This window comes from Plectropomus leopardus, chromosome 1, assembly GCF_026936395.1.
Source record: "Plectropomus leopardus strain MGB_pleo_1.0 chromosome 1, ASM2693639v1, whole genome shotgun sequence".
NCBI lineage: Eukaryota > Metazoa > Chordata > Actinopteri > Perciformes > Serranidae > Plectropomus > Plectropomus leopardus.
In genome coordinates this window covers 8,274,371-8,295,141 of record NC_142176.1, presented here as the reverse complement: position 1 = coordinate 8,295,141, position 20,771 = coordinate 8,274,371, and the positions used below count along the sequence as shown (strand labels likewise).

General features: G+C 40.5%; 1 protein-coding gene across 1 annotated transcript in view; it reads left to right on the top strand.

The window, feature by feature from the left end:
- Positions 1-20,771, top strand: part of prmt3 (protein arginine methyltransferase 3) — a 71,779-nt gene that overhangs the window by 42,716 nt on the left and 8,292 nt on the right. The window contains exons 13-15 of the mRNA XM_042487014.2: positions 3,814-3,900; positions 16,961-17,011; positions 17,800-17,887. Coding sequence (XP_042342948.1) covers positions 3,814-3,900; positions 16,961-17,011; positions 17,800-17,887 — 226 coding nt within the window. The remainder of the gene's footprint in view (positions 1-3,813; positions 3,901-16,960; positions 17,012-17,799; positions 17,888-20,771) is intronic.

Below are 20,771 nucleotides of genomic sequence, written 5' to 3'. Positions count from 1 at the left end.
AACATGCTTGTTCTTTATGTACTGTGACAGTTACCTGTAACAGTTAACTGATAATCAGTATACCTGAACTGATAATAGAATGTAATAGAGTGACTTGTCTACTAATTTGACATATCAATGGACATGGAAACAATGTGGATTTTCACAATGCCTTTGCACGCTGCTCTTAAAAAGGAGGATATCTGAAAATTAAAATGATTAACAACATAGTTCAAATAATTTCTGGAGTGTTAAGAAATATCTAGTTTGTTTCTACATTTTAAAATATTTTTCTTAATATGTTTTATTCTTATTTTGTATATTCTGATGAAAAAAACAGCTTTTTTAATGACACAATGTCAATACTTTTATCAGTAATTATGGTTTATTGACCTACATAGCCTTTTATTATAGGTTGTACAGCTTTTAGGGATATGAAGCAAATGAAAATAGTTGGAGAAACATCATTAAAATCTGCATGAATAACAGTGTAGGCACTGATGAACCATTTTCAGTTGGCCCTAAGGCTAAGGCCTTTGCAAACCAAGTCTTAATTTAATGAATACGTTTTTAAAATTTTTTTAGCCATCCTCCGATAAAAATTGTTTATGCACAGAAATCTTGCACACTGAGTCAGATGTGATTTGTTGTTCTATTCGTTGCAAAAAATTCACAATACAAGGCAAAATGGAGTTGTCAAACAGTGACTTTGTCATCCTCATACTGTAGAGTAGTAAAAGAGACGCGTCAAAATTAAGGGGACTTTTACCTGCCGATAAAGGAGCTGCTGAATTATCCCGAACGTGTCCAGGTCTAGTTCATGATGTCAGTTTGATACGTGTTAGCAATACTGGAATTGACCATTAAAAAGAAGACCTCCTATTTCCATGATCCAATTGAACTGGCAATATGTCTGGTAGGGACACACACACACACACACACACACACACACACACACACAGATACAGAAAAATGCAGAAAAACGAAACCTGTCCTGAAAACTTTAATGACAGACAAAAGTTTGGGAGTTTGTGTTTATTTTTCTAAGTGTGACAATTACAGTGAAAAATACAGACTTGGTGTACAAAGGCCTAAAATATTTGTTGCCGACTCTTCCGTTTTTTTCCTGTAGCAGTGATCAGATTGGATTATCAGTTGTGTCACCTGTAGATGAAACCAAGTGTCTGATAGCTAACACCTGTATCAATGAGTCGTATCGGCAAACCAATATGTCCGTCTGATCCTAATGTTCAAAGATGTCAGAAGCTACAAGTAGGAAAAAATAGAGTTTGCGGCGCCTGAGCTGGTAGGCTCCAGACAGGGAGGAAGAGCAGGAGTTAGCTGTGGAGAGAGAGATAGGGCTCTGAAGGTGTGTGCGTGTGTGTGCGTGTGTGTGTGTGTGTGTGTGTGTGTGTGTGTGTGTGTGTGTGTGTGTGTGTGTGTGTGTGTGTGTGTGTGTGTGTGTGTGTGTGTGTGTGTGAGAGATGCTGTGGAGCTGGGTGATTGATCTGTCTAATCCTTGTTTAAGTTCCTCTTAAGGAAACTTCATTACTCTCAGCCCCCTGTGGATAGAGCGGTTTTCACTGAGCTGATGGGAGAGCACACACATTACACAGAGATAAAACAAACACACACACACACTCTGAAACATATAAAAGCACAGATACCTCTTCTGAAAATTACTGTGTGGGAATGTTCCTCCCGCTTGTCTCTCATGCCATCGTGTGTTTGTTTGCCTGTTCGCCCGTTTGCTAAGTAGCATGTCCTCCTCACGTGTGTGGATGTGATGAATGAGGGGAGAACTTGATATAATGGAATTTGAATCCTCTAATCGATAGTTGCTCCCCTCCAGTGACAAATAGACAGCCCCTCTGCCCAAATTACATGGACTCTCATCTATTGCGTCCCGTTGATACGATCCAATAGCATTCCATTAAGGCTGGCTGCTATTCCGTAAAATTGAGAGCCCTTTCATGGAATTATAAATTCCTGCAAAACAGATGAGTTTTTCTTCTGAGTGAGAACAGACAGCAATGTTCATAATGAGGAATGTTTAACTTGCAGCTTTAAACCTGCCTTATATGATGTGTTTCATGCCCAGAGTCATTATTTTTAACAGTTTACAAAGTAATTAGCTGTAGAGTGTGTCGCTTGCTTAATCTGTGATGCTCATGTAAACCTGCCAGGAATTACACATATTTATTGTGTCATCAGGGTTGTTGAGTTGATGTCACTGGGTGTTTTTTACCTACTTTGTATGCATTATACCAACATTAGTAGGCCATGTTTATACTAGAAGGGCCCCACTAAATAAAAAATGCGTTCATACAATAACATTGTGAGAACGATCCTTGTGTACATGTATCCACAAAAACAACCGAGAACATTGTAGTATGCATGCCAGGCCAGTAGTTGATGGTGTAACTTTGTAATGACACACTATAGAAGAACACCACACGCATGCTCTTAAAGGCGTTTTTCTACAGAGTGGTTAATAAAGCAAAAAGACAATGGCGAAAGCATGCATGAAAACCAACAGTGTTGGTAAACTCAGTAGAGTCAGCAGCGCAAACACAGCTCAGAAGTCTGCCATTGTTATTATTGTTGTCTTTCTACTCACGTATGGCTATTTGTTTGAAATGTAATGTGCATGCCCAAATGCAGCCGTGACGTCACTGTTTTCACACGATCCGGGCATCGCTAGTTTACATGGCAACAGAGGGGGTGGCGTATTCAAAAATTACACTTTGGTTTCAAAAGTTTGCATTTTCAGGCCTCCAAAATGCCGATATCATGTGAATAAAAGGCCAAGCTATGACAGAAGTTTTACATTTCATGCAAGAACTGTTGCCATGTATACGGCCTCGTATTTTTTTGTCAGGTGTTCTGCAAAAACATTTTTCTGTCCATTTCTCATTGTAATCTCAGGGACAAAAGGAGGCATTTGTTCAGATACTGAATTGTTGATATTATCTTGAAACTGCTGATTGCATAGATCTCCTGCACTGCCAGGTGAAACGTGTTTGAAGCATCCGTGTTTTCACAAGCATAGATGTAAACTGTAAATGTAACTTGACTGGTTCACAGAGGCATACAAACCAGCGGCGGTAATTCTCATTAATTTGTGATTTAGTAGAATTTAGTTGTTCAAACATCCACCTGCTGCTAGCCAAGAGAGCCACATAGCTGTCTGGAGCTAATGCAGCAAATTGCCAAATTTCTGTTGGACATAGTGCAGTCAACTTTTCTCCAGGGTGTAAAAGTAGCCCATGCAGTGCAGCACAGTGAACTGAAATCGTATGATCCTTGCTTGTTTACCATTAAATCAGATCCATTACACCAGCTCATGGGGCACGTAACAATAACAACTTTTGTAGTCAGGGGTCATCAACAGGGTATTTTTAAGCAAAACTGCCAGCAAGTCAGACTCCCACAACTGAATTCAATTTTCTAAAATTGTATTTTTCATTTGTAGAATGTAGAGATAAGATTTTTGAAGTTGTTTTTCTAATATGATGGATAGAAAAACAGAAAATTGGAGAGGTTTCATTTCTATTTGTGTGTTTTGCGCAGGATTCCAATTTATATCTGATTGGCTGGCCAATCAACTGATTAGCGTGCATGGACCATGGCTTCTTCCCATTTCCTGATTTGTAATTGCCATCATTGCATTTGTTGTTTATTTGTTTTCAGGGTTTCACAATTGATTCCTGCAAAAACTTCAAAATCTGACTCAGAATCCTTCTGTTTCAACTTCATGATTGTTTTGTATTTTGCATTGTTCTTTTTTTAAAACTGTATATCCTGTTTTTGTTTGTTTTCAACTTTTAACAGATGATCGACTGTAACAGAGTTTGTCTGTCAGAGCTGGAGTTTGCATCCGATTTCTGCCTGAAGATAACAAACACCACAGAATGCACGGTAAGTACTTACATGTAGACACCGCTTACAGACTGAGACACCAGCAATGCTATCACTATGCAGAAGTTTGTAGGGTTTGTTAAATAAATAAAGTTTGAGTTTTTAAACGAAGTATAGTATTATACATTTGTACTATATGTAGTATTTTGTCTGCATGCTGTGCCTCTACAGCAATCAAGTACCACCCTTGTGAGACTAAAGCTTAATTGTTTAAAAAAGAAATATTTGATCAGAAAATCAAACTTTATGTTGCTGAGATCTCAAATGCAAAAACTAATTATTTTGAAGAAAAACTTGTCTAATATGGGAAAAAACTGACCTGGGAAACAAAAATGTTCCCAGGTGAGCTATTTTCAGTCTTAATTTAGTCCAAATGCTAAATTTTTAAGGCCACACAAAGAAAAATGATCTGAAACAAAAGTTTGCACATCCACTGTTGACTGAACCTGTCATTTATCATTTATTTTGTGAATGATCGAGGCAGTACGAACAGCAGAGACATCAGTCAGCTCACGTTGATGGATTGTGCTTCTGTAGTTAAGAGGATGTCGGCCAGTTGGATATTTAATAGAGTCTCAAATCGAATCAGAGCAGAGAGGCTAATGTGACTTTGAATCACATGTCATACAACATAGTGAATGTTCGTAGCCCGCTTGCCCTGTCATTCTCTTTTAAACACCAACACACACTCGCTTACACAATCACAAGCCACATCTCACGTTGGAGTCTGGAATAGTTGCAGTTTTTTCGCCTTCCCTTTAGATTTTCGTTCTGGTAGCACGGTGTATACACTGAACCAAAACTAATTTCTCTTTTTTTAAATTAAGTCTTTATGTTTTAACCTTCTCCGCTTGTATACTTCACTTGTCATACATCACTTGTAACACAGGTTAGCGTACTGTAAATAGAATAACCTAGAGACCACAAGGTACAAGATTTTCATCCATTTGGTAGCAAAGACAAGTTAATGAGTAGTTCTCTTCTAGACATAGTTGATCCACTTTCCTGTGTGCCTTTGAGCAAGACGCATAAAGCTCCTATTACATTTGAGCATTGCTGAGGCATTTGCTGTTGAGCCTGTGAATCATCCAGAATAATCAGGACATTGTCAGATATGATTATCTGCTTGGCTCAACACGGTGCAGGGTAAGTGATACCCTTTGTTTGTTTTTGGTTTTTGAGGATTTGACGGTTTAAAATGCATAATTTCACTGCATGAATAAAAGAGGAATAACGTCTAGTTTGAGTTTTTATGGAGGCTGTATACAGATGCTCTTTCGCTCTTTTTAGCCTGAAACCAAATGCCTGAAAATGTAACTACACATCGGGTGTACAGTGGCCATGTGGAGCCAACAAGAACCATAAACGTTCACCTTGGCCTACTTTGTGTCATTCCCACTTGATTGTGGTCTGGTCGTGTTTACTGATTGTGAAGACAGGACTTTGGAAACAAGCTCAATATTCTCTCCCTTTTCTTTTATGCTCGACACATTTTTATCTTGCTATGTAACACTAAAGTAATCACTTTTTATATGATGTATTAATTGTTTGACCTGATAATGCACAATTTTTCCTTACAATTAACTAACAAGAGTGTTAGTTAAGGCTAAACAATTAATCTAAATTTTAGCAAAATCACAATATGGCCTGCTACAAAATGCGTGTCAAAATTCCATTATAAATACTGTAGTGCCGAAGAGATGTCCTGGTCCACACATCATATTCTGCAGACTTAGGAAACATCACTTTTTTGGTACAGATTGCAACAAAAATCACACCATAATCATTTCAGCAGATTTTTCAATAAGAATGAGAATAATGATTTAAAATTATTATTCCCTCTACTTATGCAAATGATAACAATTGCAAAACAATTGCAATTAGATTTCTTTTCCAAATCGTTCAGCCCTAGTTTTGGTGGTACTCTGTTTAAACCACAGACTATATAAAAGAAGTAGACGAAACCTCGAGCTCTCAAAAGTGAAGCTAATGCAGAAGCGCATTAAACCTGCATTCTTTTAATGGTCAGCAGGGGGCAACTTAACTGGCTGCAAATAGAAGTCCAGTTATAATCTATGAGAAAATCATCTGACTTCTCACTTGATTTATTACCTCAATGAACATTTTATTTAGTTCATGGTCTCAATCGGTAGTTTTGAGTCTTCTTCAGTAGAGCATAATGTACATTTGTTAATTGTGGTTCCATTTAGAGTAAAATAGATGATGAAGCGGGATGTACTTTTGGGCATGGCTACCTTGTAACTGACAAGTAGCCACCATGATGGCCTATTGTTTGGGATTCTCGCCTGCTCCATCTTCTCATCCAAATGTTGTTACTTGTGGCTCCAAAAAACCAAGATGGCGACAACTAAAATGCCAAACTTGAGGCTTTTATACAAAACATTTTGTACAGTCCTTCGTTAAAATTGATTTTTACACAAATAAACCAAAACAAATGAATTAGAACTCTGCTCTGTAATAGAAAACAACAGAAAATAAATGCTGTTAACATAAAAACGATTAAATAAAGAAACTCAGACATTACATGACTCATCTGAAACCTGGCTGAACCCTTTGAGTCATGGTGTGCAGGTCAGCTTGACCAACGACTGCAACACCAAACTGAAGTGTGTGTCCTCAGTGAGGGTCAGCTACAGGCACCAAAGCATGGAGAATGGTTTATGAGTCTATTTGGTGAGGTGCTCGCGGCCACCAAAACCCCCCACACCCCCCCTCCAGCCATTCAACACTTCCCCCTGAACTTCCTCCAACAGCTGAGCCACATTTCTATGTGATACCAGCAACGACCTGCCGACTACAGAGCAGCCTCGCGACTGCAGGCTGTGACGCTGTGCACCATGAGGAGTGATCTGTCTGTAGAAAAGCCCATTGTGTCGGCGCAGCTTTGTGTTGTGCTGCAGTGTTACTGCACTGTCTGGTGTATTGGTTTAATGGATAATCAATAGGTGGTTATTATCTGGCCTGTGCTCCCTGGGTAGGGCCGGTGAATTTAATGGGATTTGTAAACATCCTCTCATTTTTCCTGTCTTTTCTGTGCTGTAATTGAAAAAATCCAGTTTCTATGGCTTGGATGTAAGTCCAGTCATGTTAGGAGTCCAGCAAAAGTAAAACAGATGATGGGATTGTATGGTACAAATATGTGATTTTTCTGTTTGTTAAAGCTATTTTAGGTGCTTTTTTTGCTATGTTATGCTCCTAAACATCCTCAATAGGTGTGCTGATGTGTAAAATATGTCTGATTATTTCTATACATGAGATGAATGTATAGCAGTTGTGCTATCAGGTATATTTCATCCAGGTGGTAATAATGCAAGTGTCCTGTGCAGAAGGTATCGCTTTGCAGAGACTCTCCTCCTGCATCCAGGCTGCTTGTCCCAGGATTTACAGATGGATTATTGACCTGCAGGAATAGGGTGACACTATGGTAGAGATACTGATCTGTAGTCAGTATTGGCTGCAGCTCCTCAGTAGTAGTTAAGGTTAGGATGTGTGAAGGGTAAACCGCTCCTGGACCAGTGCTCGGGGATCGGTGAGGGAGAGCCGCTGCGCCTCCCGTCCTGTGATGGAGCGCCTGCTTTTGTTCTCCTGTCGACAGTCCATTCATCAGCTCAGCCTGCCTAACCTTGCATTAAATGAACAGCACAACCCCTGCGTCTGCGCTGTTCACGCACAAGACAAATCCTCTCACTCTTGCTTTTTTTTAATATCCCTCCTTTCCTAGCCTTTCTTTCACATCTGCGCCTTGTATACACCATGTCATAGCCACATACAGGATATATATGTGCTAAAACTTTCATTAAAACTTGGATTCTCTCAGGGCATCTATACCTTTTTTCTTTTAGCCTCCACAGCTCTGTGATCCATTCACCTGAAGTGTAGAACAGGTAGCAAAAATGCCTCATCCCCCTCCTAAAGGCTGAAAATGATGTATGCTGATGGTGTTCCAGGAGAGAATAAGTTTCTGTGTGTAATTAATTTTAACGCTGCTGTCTCACCGCTGCTGATGTAGCTACTGTAGCGCTACAGAGAAGAAATGTCTCCGCAATCCATCTCTGACCTGCTTTCCATCAAATTTAAATAGTGTGTGTGTGTGAGGGGGGGGGTGGCCTTCTGGACTGACGGGGCAGGCACTCGTCAACTTCAAGGACAGTTTTCAGCACATTAAGAAGGGTATGTTTAATGGAAAAGTCCGCTCTCTGAAGCTCAACAGCATAAAGCACATAGTGTTCAGAGTTAGGATATCAGCTGGATGTCATCAAGAATCTTTTCTGCCGACTATTTCCAGTTGACTATCAATAAATACTGATTATATCAAAATCCTATAATATAAAGGGGAAGTGCGCTGATTTGACACAAATAATTTAAGTGTGTAGGAGAAGTTACTTAAAGGCTGAAGACTACAGGTTTAAAATTAAAAACTTTCTGAGGGTGTGGAGTTATAAAATATTTAGCTTACCAGTCTGCAGCCCTTCTCTTCATTGAGGCTTGAGGCTACATTAGCTGCTATTAGCATAAAGCCTCGTTCAGACCATAACCTGTAAAAAAAAAAATAATGGATGTAGCCACACTAGCGTCACTCATTGCTCATTTCCATCTAATTCCCAAATTTTGATTTGTGGGTGGAGCTGTGGAGTTGCCTTTAACTCTAAACCACAATATAATCCAAACAGTTGAATTTAATAGAAATACACCCTCTGTACAGCTGTCAGCTGTAATCAAAAGAAGGTGTTTGAGATTCTTCTTGTGAATCTGTGTGTGTGTGTGTGTGTGTGTGTGTGTGTGTGTGTGTGTGTGTGTGTGTGTGTGTGTGTGTGTTATTGTAGCACAATGTGACCCTGGAGACACCTTTGGTAACAGAAGCTGTTTTGAGTATTTTGCCAGGTGTCTGTCAGTGGACAAATTTGGATAACGTAAGTTTGTCACAACAGTGCAAGATGGATTCATGAAACTTTACAGGTGTGGATTTAAGATCACAATAAAGACAGAGTTCGAGGATGGGTGTGGTCCAAGCAAGAGGGCCTGGAGGTAGCGATGTAGGAAGTAGGGAAGAGCTCAGTTGGCCCCCTATTTTATGCCCTCTGGCCCACATTTGTTTCAGGTTGCACATTGCTGTATTACAGCTGGTGTGATCTCATCACAAGATGGTCTCTAGTTTTAATTTGAAATGAAGTCTTTTGGAAAAGCTGCCCTGATGCTTGATGAGTTTGCATTTTCCAAATCATGTTAACAGTGGTTCATAAAAAAGTTATAACGACTAAGTCATAAAATGGGAGAAAAAATGAGAATATCACTCGGGTTAACAAAAACTCAAATTCCCCTTTGTGTAGTTGTGTGCATGCCTATAGGTTCACACCTCACATATTCATTTTTTGTTAAAAAACCTGCCTCTCTCTACCATCTCTCACCTCGAATTTATCTGTGCTCAGTGTTTTTATTCCTTGAGATTACCTGACCAAAGCTCAGCGATGCGGCTAACCACAGACAGTTTTGCACAGCATGAATCTGGACCTTCTCCAGCTGTTACAATACAGTTGTTTGTGTGTTTGTCTGAGAGGCATCGTGAGTGAGTAACACTGACTGGAGGTGCGCTACAGACCAGGCTAACTCGCCCTCTACCTCACTGGAGTGGCAGCAGTCGGGTGGAGAGGCTGAGGGGAGAGATGGAGGAGGTGGAGGAGGGGGGAATTCACACTAACCCGCCCGTGAGGTGGTCGTGCTTGAAGCTTCCACGCCTGGATAAACCCCATCAAAAGCGCATTAGCCCTCTCCTCTCCGCCCCTCCCTCCCTCCCCTCAGCGCCCCTCCCTTTCCCTCCCGTAACCCCCCCCACGTCGTATAATGGTATCTGGCCAGGCCACGCAGCTCGCTGACACACAGCCGTGCAAAAGGGGAGCGATGATGAATTGCTCCCTGTTGGTGTTATCCATGATGATAATTATTAATTTTCCCCCCGCTCTTCCTGGAGAATGGGGGCCGGAGAGCTGCAGTGTTGTGGAGCCTCCTCCGTGGGCCGTCAGGAAGCCCACTGTCATCACTTATTGCAGACAGAGTCGGGGCCCAAGGCTAAATGCTGATGAAAATGAAAAGCGCTCATTCTGATTTGTCCTGTTTTTGGTGTGTGGGTGTGTGTATGTGTCTCCGTGTTTTAAGTTTACCCTTTCTTTTCGTCATCCCCTCTGTTTGGCTCTCTCGTTTCTTTAACCCTCCTCTCCATCGTGTGCTTGGACACAAAGGCCTTCACCTTTCAGGGACTACAAAGATGCTCAGATATAACATTTTTGCAGGGTTGTTAAAAGTATCATAAATTAATGAAAAAAAAATGTTCTTGAGCATAGGTCTGTGAGGGCACAAAAATAGCTTAGTGTGCCAAGTTTGTAAGAGAACTAAGGTGGCCAACGTAAAAACAAAATAGACCCTATCTAGAGCCAGGGTTTGGTTTGTCCATTCTGGGCTTCTGTGGAGCAACATGGCAGACACTGTGGAAAAAGACCCCCTCTGTATATAGATAGAAATGGTAGGGATGTAAATAACTGGTTTCATCACAATGCAATATTATATCAATACAATAATACGATATTTGCTGATTTCACAAAGTATGCCATGGTACGATACGAAATGAGCTCAGAGGCTAGCTGTCTTTCCCTCTACTCATAACTTTAATTTACATATATTATTTATGCTTTCTCTTACTCACCACTGGTTTAAGTCACTGCGTCTTCTGACAGAACAGCTGATGATTTATTCCTGAGTAAATAATGTTATCCTCATGGTCTTTCTCTTGGCTGCTTGTCATCATCTGCGTGACGCTGTCTGACGGTGACGCAGAATTTCAAAATAAAGGCGCATCTGAAAAAGGATGATATGGATTGATGTTTTCACTTTGCATCGATGATCAATGTAAATTGGTGGATTGTTACACCCCTGATAAATTTTTCATTCTATGGTACCAAAAGCACAACAATTGTTACTATCAGTTAATTAAAACCTAATGAAAACATAGTTATAAATATAATTAAAAAAATTATGCCAATAAAGGCCCCTTAATCCTATCATCCTCATAATCCACACTTGACCTTTAGCACCTCATCTAGTCTTTAGTTGTGTGAGGTCAGGAGCATTTGAGCAGGGCCTTTGCAGGTCCTGTTGTTAGAGTTCGTCCTTGTTAAAGAACTTTTGTTCAAGGAGGTCACGTGCCTGTGTAGTGATGATTAGGTCCTCATAACTTTTCTCAGCCTTGGTTTGCATAATTGCACTTTTGCCATCAGAGGAAGTAGTCTTTTAAAATCAAAGGCCAGGATTCAGCTTTGGTATTTGGACTGATCCCAAAGATAAAAATCTAATATCTTTGGGGTAGAATACACACACACACAAATACGTATATTGCTGTTATCCCAGATTAGCAGTCTAGTGAAGATATTTCCGAGGATTGTGTTGATTTTTGTTAAATTGTGTCAAGCCCAAGCTATCAGAAAGCCATGGTTAGTGGTGGGAATTGAAAAGATTATATTGATATCAAAAACATTATGGATTCTGCTTCTTGATCCAATTCACTTATTTATTCCTGAACAATTTTCTGTGTGGAAAAAGCAGACCTAAGCAGGTTTTCAGCATTATTATGAAATAGGATGTTTACCCTTGGGCGTGCTGCTTGGTTGGGAAATGGTGACACTCGTTTGGTGTCAAATACACAGCAGTCGTAGAATTTAAGCCCATGTTGCCTAGACATATATTTCAGCATATTGCTGCTGTTTCCACCCTGTCTTTAAATTATGATTTTAGACATTACAGCATCACTGTTTACATTGTTACAGTGTTTACAAGGGTTGCACATTTTGTAATCCGTTCTCAGCCTTAATCGTAGTGGTGATCAACCTAAATGACTTTGTGTAATGCCTCTTTTAGCTCATTTATCAGACAACACATTTGCTATCTTATTTCCAAAAAACATGGTTGTTTTCAGCTGTTTTCTACCAGCTAAGCAACAAAACACAGACAAATTTAGCAAATAAGTAAACAGCTACTGAAGAAAGTAAAAAAAAACTCGCAGCTTGAGACTTTCCTCACGAGTTATGAAAAATGAAACTATTGGTCTTCATCAGGTGAACACACAGGTGACTGAATGCTAATGTTGCTCTGCGTTTGTTGGACATAGATGGTAAAATGTTTGCTCATATGTGGGAGGTTGTGTATCTATCTGCTTGTTTTGGTATTTTCCTTCCCCCCCTAGTGGCCAAAGATTAATTAATGTTGCTTTAAGGATATTTAGCAACTGCTGCAATGTTCACTTTCCATTCTTCATTTTTGAGGGATGGGGTCACCAGAGAGCAATTAAGCAACAGTCAGGAACACCAGTACACACTTTTTTAGGTGTTTTAATTGTATTCTATTAAGTGAAGATAGCTGAACTGCTTTTGCTGTTAAATGACAGTTTTCAGTTCCCATCTGGAGATTGAATTTGAATCTTGGTATCCCGTTTTACTGGCTGTTGTAAAAACTATCATTAAGTCTTTTCAAATGGCCCCAAGAAGTTTGATCAACTCTCTTCCCTCAGCCCAGTTTAAATCAGAAAGCATTAAAAGCCTGTGATCAGCCAGACTCGGTACAGTTCACATCAGGTATGAGTCATCAAGGTCTTTATTGCTTATCTTAACAATTTCACATCTTTTGTGTTTTATGCATGAGGCAGTTACATTCCTTTTTTTCCCCCCTTTTAAATATGATTTTAATGGAGCAGCGAGGCGCCGAGCTTCTCCGCCGGTTTTGTATTTGCAAGTTTCACTCTGTGGCCTAAATTTTAATTGCCCATCTCGCTGCTGTGTGAAAGTTGCACAATGCAGAAGTGACAATCAATCTCGCTTACGAGGCGTTGTCATCAGCGAGGCGCGATGAGGATGATCTCTGCCTCCCCGGCTGAGAGAGGTGAATCCGCTCTGCCTGACGAGTAATTACGGCTAATTTCCTAATTACCTCAGTAGCGAGCGTCTCTGTAGCGTTCATTAAAAGCCATAATTGCATTGGGTTGACATGCTCTTTTATCCACTTTGGGTTCTTTTCTGGCGGTTCAGTTGTGAGCTAGCACGCTGCCCCTGCCTGTCTGAGTCGATAAAGGTTGATTGAAGCCTCAGCGCGGGGAGTGTGTTGAACACGGCTTCTGACGGGATGATGATTATCGAGTCTGCATGTGTGTATCTTTGTGTGTATAGATCCATTATGAAAAAAAGTGCTAGTTTTACCTGCAGAAATTATTGAATATCATTTGGGAGACTTTTATAGAAGCTGGTAGCAGATGGTGCTGTATTTTGTGATACAAATCAATAAAAAACCCTGTAAAAGAAACTTCCTCCCCAGTTTTTACATTTTTATAGTCACTCTCCTTCTCCTGTTTCTTCCTTTCTTTCAACTTTCTCCATGTTGCCCATTTTTCTCTCTTTACTTCTCTTCCCTCCTCTGTTTACCTCTTTCCCTCTCTTGCATTGATTCGGCTCTTCTTTGTCTCAGAGAGCTGGCCTCCAAGTTGTCAGCTGCGTCAGGATTAAAAGCTATTAGTTCTGCATCATTGCCACTACAAGTGCGCTCCTGAGATTGATAGAGTGCCTCTCTTCCTCCAGTGGGGGGAGAAATGGGAGGAAAACAAGCCCGGGGGGTGGTTTTTACCTCACATATCTGACAACGGTCACCTACAGGCACTCTGGCCCTGGACTTTCCCTCAGTTTGTTTTAGATGGGTGAATTGGTTTTTCACACAGTAGTGTTTATAGCTCTGTAAATCCATTATCAGCAGGCAGCATATTTTAAAAGAGACTACATTTCTGTGTGGGCATTCTGTGAACTGAAAGCAAAATATGAAGGGGAAGAAGCCAGTTATTTCTGGTTACATTAAAGATGTAAAAAAGCTTTAATTAAGCGTCAGACTGGCTACAGTATCTGTCTTTGGTTTACACAAAATCTAACTAACAATGGATTCCCTGCACAGATTTATCAGCTGTCTAATTTCCTTTCCACTAGTGGCTATTATTCAAATGAACTAAAATCACATTAGTTTATTTTTTCCTGAACCGATTCCTCCTCTGTGCTGGGTGTTTCCACATCGCTGCAACACTGTCACCAGAATAGCCGCCTTTGCTAATTTCATGTACCAAGCAGGGTTTCTTTTTTTATTGTCAGCAAAATTGCCTCGATGTTGTTGGCGGCAGCCTCATAATTTATGTCTTTTGTCCAGTGACAAGTCTCCCAGATGAGGTGAGAGGGAGCACATGGGAGCTGTTGTTGACTCAGCCTAAACGAGAAACCAAGTTGGTTTGCGAGAGGAAGGAGGGTTGAAGAGTGCAGATCTCACATGAGTCGTATTGATAACCACTGTGTGTGTTATAGGGCAGCCAGTACTGTTCTCCAGACCACACACACACACACACACACACACACACACACATACACACATACACACTCCCCCAGCAACAATGGCATGGCAAGCAAGTTAATTTGAATTCTAGGGCTGACGTCTACCAAAAAAATCTTGGTTGACTAGATTCTACCTACTCTTACACTAATCTTTTGGTCAATGGGGGGAAAAATCTGCATGTTATCTCTAGATAAATTTGTCAAAGCGCACTGAGTGCACTCTGTCTGGTAGCACTGTGTGTCCACCAAAGCGTTGTTTTTCTATCACAGGACTCAGTATAAACGCATGTCCAGGTCAAGCAAACTCTGTGTCTGTGAGTGAAAAGCCTCATGCAGTTGTCTGTTTGGGCAAGTGAAAAATAAATGTAAGGTATGTAACTTTATCTGAAAATAGATTGTATACTGTGTCGCTAAGGCAGAACTTTTCCAGCTAAGCTGTGTGCAAGAGTTTATCTCATCACTAAGCGTTAAACAAGATTGATGACAAAAATCATACTGGACAATTTAAAGCCTCATTCCCACTGCACCAAAAGCCTGCGAACATCCGTTAGCATCTGGCTTTTCTAATTTAGTGACAATGCTTCCGATCAGCATTCACACACGGGTCAAATAACTCTGCAGTAGACACAGGTATTTATCGCCTCTGGCTCCGATTGGCGTTGATGGGAACACAACACCTGTGTGAACGCGGTAATTTCAGCTCCTAAACGGCGAGATGCAATGACGCGCCAGCACTAATTATCGTCAATCTCCCCCCAAGCTGCGCTCAAATATTGTTCCAAGTTAGTCTGCACTGAGTTTGAAATAAATACTGAACAATTAAGAGATATATAAAGAGAAGTAACAACCGTAAAGTTTTCACAGACCTGCGCTCCTGCCGCTGTCTACTGTTTACCTGCTCATCGCATGGACACACACACACACACACAAAACAGACAGACACGCCAGCTGACAGAAAGGCTGACTCATGTGCTCCAGCGGTGTGTTCACTGGCAGTGGGGATACAGCCAGTTGCCCATATTTACCAGGTTTACCCGTGTTTGAAAAACCTGCATGCACGTGCTAATTTTGGTGCAAAAGGGGCATATGTGTTAATTCTTTGGTCCACAACGTCATACATGACATTAACATTCTCTCGTAGAATATCTCTGGAACATCGTATGTCTTTAAGAGACTTAATTCTCTTTTGCCCAAAAGCTGGCATTAACTGTTTTGCCATTCTGATGCGATCGTTTCCCTTTTAGAAATATTTAAATCCATCCTTGAACTGCAGTGTATTTTTGGAGACTTAGTAATATAGATCCATAGTGATAAATCTGAAAGTGAAAATCTTCTGTGATTATTTATCAGTTTTCCAATTGAAAAAATGACAGTTGAAGAACATCTTTCAACACATCTTTTTATCTAGCTGTCCAATCACATTGGTGGAGGGGCGGAAAAAATACCACAAAGGCTAACCATAAAATAGGCATAGCGCCACCAAATATTTTTAGTATTGTACTGTTGCAACAGGTACATAACTTGACAGACATTAACCTTAAATGTTGATCTATTTATTGTTTCCATCACAGACAGTACTATTCAATGTGGGTGGGGTAGTTATTGGATAGTAATAGCAGCATCACTGTTACGTCCAGCGTCACTATATTTGCTCTTCACGGGCGATGCAGAGGAACATCTGCACCTTGTTGATCGTCCTCAGGCTGGAGTGCTTATAGTCTCTTTCACAATTGATAAGATATTTAAAAATAGCAGGTATGTGCATTTTGTCCTTGAGCAAGTGTTACAATTCTCTCTTGACCAATCAACAGACTGCAGTGCTTCTAGCCCCACCCTTTAATATCAAATCAGTGTGCTAAGTACCTGAGCAGAAATGGGAGAAAAAGTGGGACAAAATGCAACAGTTCTTTTGGTACCATCCACACATTTTGACACTGAAAATTCAACAAACGGGGAGGCCTTGAGCTCACCTGCTAGAGTATGCACCCCATATGCCGAGGCCTTTGCAGCGGCCCGGGTTCTTTTCCAGCCTGTGGCCCTTTGCTGTGTGTCATTCCCCCTCTCTCTCCCACATTTCCTGTCATTCTTTAGCTGTCCTATCAATAAAGGGAAAATCCCCAAAAAATAATCTTAAAAAAAAAGTAAATTCAAAAAAGACTGTTCTATTGTGTAACAGACTGAACTGAACCAGACTGTCAGAAAAATAGGCTATACATGTACAAGCAATTAACAACAGCAACTTGCATTGTGAGCTGAGAAAAATATGCTCTGGTGGATACACGGCCTTATGAAAGTAACACCAGCAATTTTCTGACCCATCTGACTTTGGTCGGACATGAACATATCCATCAGCTGACCGGAACGTGTCAGCCTGACTGCATTCTTTTGTCTCCTTTATGGTAGTTAGCTCTGTAATGTTAACTGTAAATTTTTAAACAGTAAATTTTATTCTTGATTTGATTTTACTGTCCTATTCCTAAACACAGCAGCTCATTAGCTTACTTTGCTCATGAAGGCCCTGAGACTTGTTCTGCCTCCTGCCTCTTTCTCAGCTCTGCATGTCAGAGTTGCAGGCTAGTCAAACAAATCCAGGGGTTTATTGTACTGTCACATTCTAACACCTCCCTCATATTTCATTGCAGGCAATTGTCGGCTACTTTGACATTTTCTTTGACAAAGGCTGCAGCAACAAGGTAAGCAGGAGCGGTAACAGCCAAGCCATTTAACGGAAACTCAATTATGTTCACGCTTTAGTGTGTTCCCCCTCCCTGAGGCGTTTGCTGGCAATCGACGGCCGTCCTAGCCGACTGCTGATATAAGCACTAACCCAGCAGAGCCGGCCAGTTGGAACAGCCGATGCCAAGCTCTGTGAGCAACACAGATACACCTTCTGATTGCACTTCCTATTTTACCTGAGACTCACACTGCATGTTGTGGATGATCCAGAAAATGTGCATCTCACTGGGATTGAAGACAATGTAGCATATATATATATCTGTTTGCTTCATACATACAGTTCAGTTAGGTTTTCATTTATAATGCATACTAAGCTATACATTATTTCAACACAGAAGTGTAGGTGTGGATTGACTGTAATAGAAACCATGAAATAGAGGATTGATTCCCAGCTTTTGTGCAGCTTTGTTTTCATTTAAACAAGACTCCTTCATGACATCAAGTAAGTTTTGACAATGTGACACTTGGCTGGAATCCCTCCAGGTATAATACTCTCCACTTTATTTTTTTTCTTTTAACATTAAATGGCATGAATGTTAATAGCATACTTTCTCAGACTCAAATTAAGATTAATTTATTCAGGTTTTTATATATTTTACCTGAACACGCCTAAAACGTCTTTAAAAAGTTTTACATCAGTTTAAACAGATTTTTAAATTTATTTCATGTCCATCAGCATCCAGAGGTTATTCTGTTTTTGCCTAATGCCAAAATGTGACTCTCTTTCCACATATTATCACACCAGGTGATGTTCTCCACGGGTCCTCAGGTCACAAAGACGCATTGGAAGCAGACTATCTTCCTACTAGAGAGACCGTTCTCTGTTCAAACAGGTCAGTAACACACAGACCACATGGTTAGGAAACATTGGTGTGTTGTTTAATTTTTGTCAACTTTCATGTGGATATTCGTGGGACAAAGAGTTCATATGTGGTTATTTTTCATTTTGCGTTTCATTGAGGTTTGTGTTGTATGTGTTTACTTTCTTTCATGATTTTATTTTCCTCGTGGATCTCGCCGGTGCGTCATAGCGAGCTGCGGCAGGTAATCTGTCTGTGGTGGAGATGTAGTCAGGCTGGTTGACACCTGTTATCTGTCACCCACAGAGACAGCGAGGGATCAAAACAAATCACATTCAGCCATCAGAGACAGCATGTAAAACTTCATCTGATAGCCGGTTGCAGGCCTCTGAATCATGACACGCTGCAAACTGAGCGCTCTGTAACTGACCAGTGAAATATTTATAGATTCTCTCTTTATGTATCAGCAGATCACAGTGTTTTAAACTGACGCAGCTGGTGGCAAGGTGTAGCTACATGGATGCATGAAATAACTTTCTGCAGGTTCAAACTCCGGCAAACATCACAGAGCATTTGATGTGAAGTTCAGCATAATGTTGTTGATCTGTAGCAAATATTTTATCAACCAGCCATGAACAGAGAAACTTAAACACAAATATATTTTTATGCCACCATGCTAGTGATAGGCATGACTCTAGGCATTAGGTTTCAGGTTGTCTGTTCTGCCCATTCACATACATATCTCTTGAACGCCTTGAGGAAATGTCTTCAAATTTGGCACAAACGTCCACTTCGACTCAACGATAAACATATTAGATTTTGGTTGTCAGAGGTCAAAAATTAAGGTAACTGTGATTTCCTTTTTCTCATCGTGAGCATGATATCTTAAGAACACGTTCATGTCATTTTCCTTTAAATTTGGCACAAATGTTTCGACTCAGTGATGACCTGGTGAGAATTTGGTGTTCAAAGGTCAAGGTCTGTGTGACCTTCCGTCCATCTCATTTTCTTGAATGCAATAATTCAAGAACACCTTGTTGGAATTTTTTTCAAATTTGGCACAAATGTCCACTCAGACTCAACAGTGATCTGATTATAATTTGGTGGCAAAAGGTCAAGGTCCCTGTGACCTTGCCTCGGTCTCATTCTTGTTAATGTTATACCTAAAGGCCATGAAGGAATCTCTTCAAATTTGGCACAAATGCCCACTGGGACTTTTGTATTTTTTAGAAAGATAGAAAATTTGAAATGGTCAAAATCAGAATTTACAGGTCAGACTATTAAAAAAAAACAGCCTAGAAAATTGCATTAGGATTCTCTGATCTATAGTATAAATTGCAAAAACTGAGATGCAAAATAAAAAGACACATCAGTATCTTATCAAAGCTTTTCATCTTTGAGACCTTTTAATATCAGAAAGTTTTCACTCTCTGTTGAAGAACTTATTCACTACCAAGTTCTTCGGCTATTTCCAAGAAAATTGAACACATAAATGCTCTACTTCATGTCTTCAAGAGCATTTATCCCAGGAGGGACTGTTCCAAGCCTGAGTGGCTTGGATCAGTAAATGTTACAGCTTTGATTAACTGAATACAGAACAAATCCCTTTTGTTATTATTGCTGGTGTTACAGTTCATGGCATAAATGTGTCCTGATAAATTTTCTGCGTTCCCTAAACACTATAACGACTATAAACACATTACAGTCGTTGTGTAAAAGATCCTAACTTCGGTACGCTCTGTTCCTCTGTGTGCGTTATCATAATGGGAATCACAGATGTGTCAGCTGATGTGGGGATGGATGAGCCTCGGGCCGGCTGTCCACTCGCTGACCAGATATTAGATGGAGTCTACTGTAATAAATGACCTTCAGAGGGACGGAGGCGCTTGAAGTCCGGCAGTCCGTAGCCACGCTCAGCCCTCTCCCGGACGATAAGCACGTCAAAACCTCTGACGCGGCTTAAACGCTATCGTAGGCTTCGTGCTCCGCTGGGTCAGATAAACGCAGCTGAGTCTGAAGACGACAGTATGCTAACACAGGACAGAAGTGGGGAAACTGCAGAGCGAAACAGACAGATTTCATTTGATTATCTGGTGCAGAGTGTTGGCCTCTGTTCCCTGTTTCACTTGTGCAGAGCGGAGAAACATAATGAATGCAGATGCTTTCATACAAGGCTCGAGGGGGCACTGAACATGAATCATATGCTATGGCCTTCACAGCCACCAGTTTCAAAGCAGCTGAATACAGCTGAACATCTATGGATGATAGTGGAGTAATGTGACACATCACCGTAACACTGAAAGAGGGAATATCTTCTCTTTTCATTCCTCCAGTAGTATTTCAGAGACTTGGAAAATCTATAGGCAGGTTTCCGTTACAGATTTGCCCAAAACTAAAACGATATTTTCGAAGTGTCGATAAAACACAATTGCGAGATGGCTGCATTTCCACTGAGTGATGTTCTGCAACTTCTCCTCTCACAAAAACATTCCAAGAAGCATGACAATGGCTCTTCAAAACATTAGCAGGTGTATCTCTGGTTGCAGCCACCGCACTAGCCATGATTATTTCCAATCGAAGGCGACGTAGGCATGTTATGCGAGCGATAATGGAAAGGCAAGCCCCTTATTCACGGGATTGGCCACTTATGAGGGATTTCTTGGAGATGATAGTCCACGATTTCACAGAGGAATTGTGGATTCAAAACTTCCAGATTAGCCACTCAACTTTTAAAGAGTAATGCGATGCAATAACACCTCTTGTAGCAACTCTTTGACCCTTTGTCATACATTATATCACCTATAAAAGCGGGGGAAAAAAACCTGTTTCTCCATTGCAGTTTTGCGAAAAATGTTTTTTCCGAACCACCTGGATCAATTGCTGTCTTACAAAATTGTTAGTTCAACATACACAAATT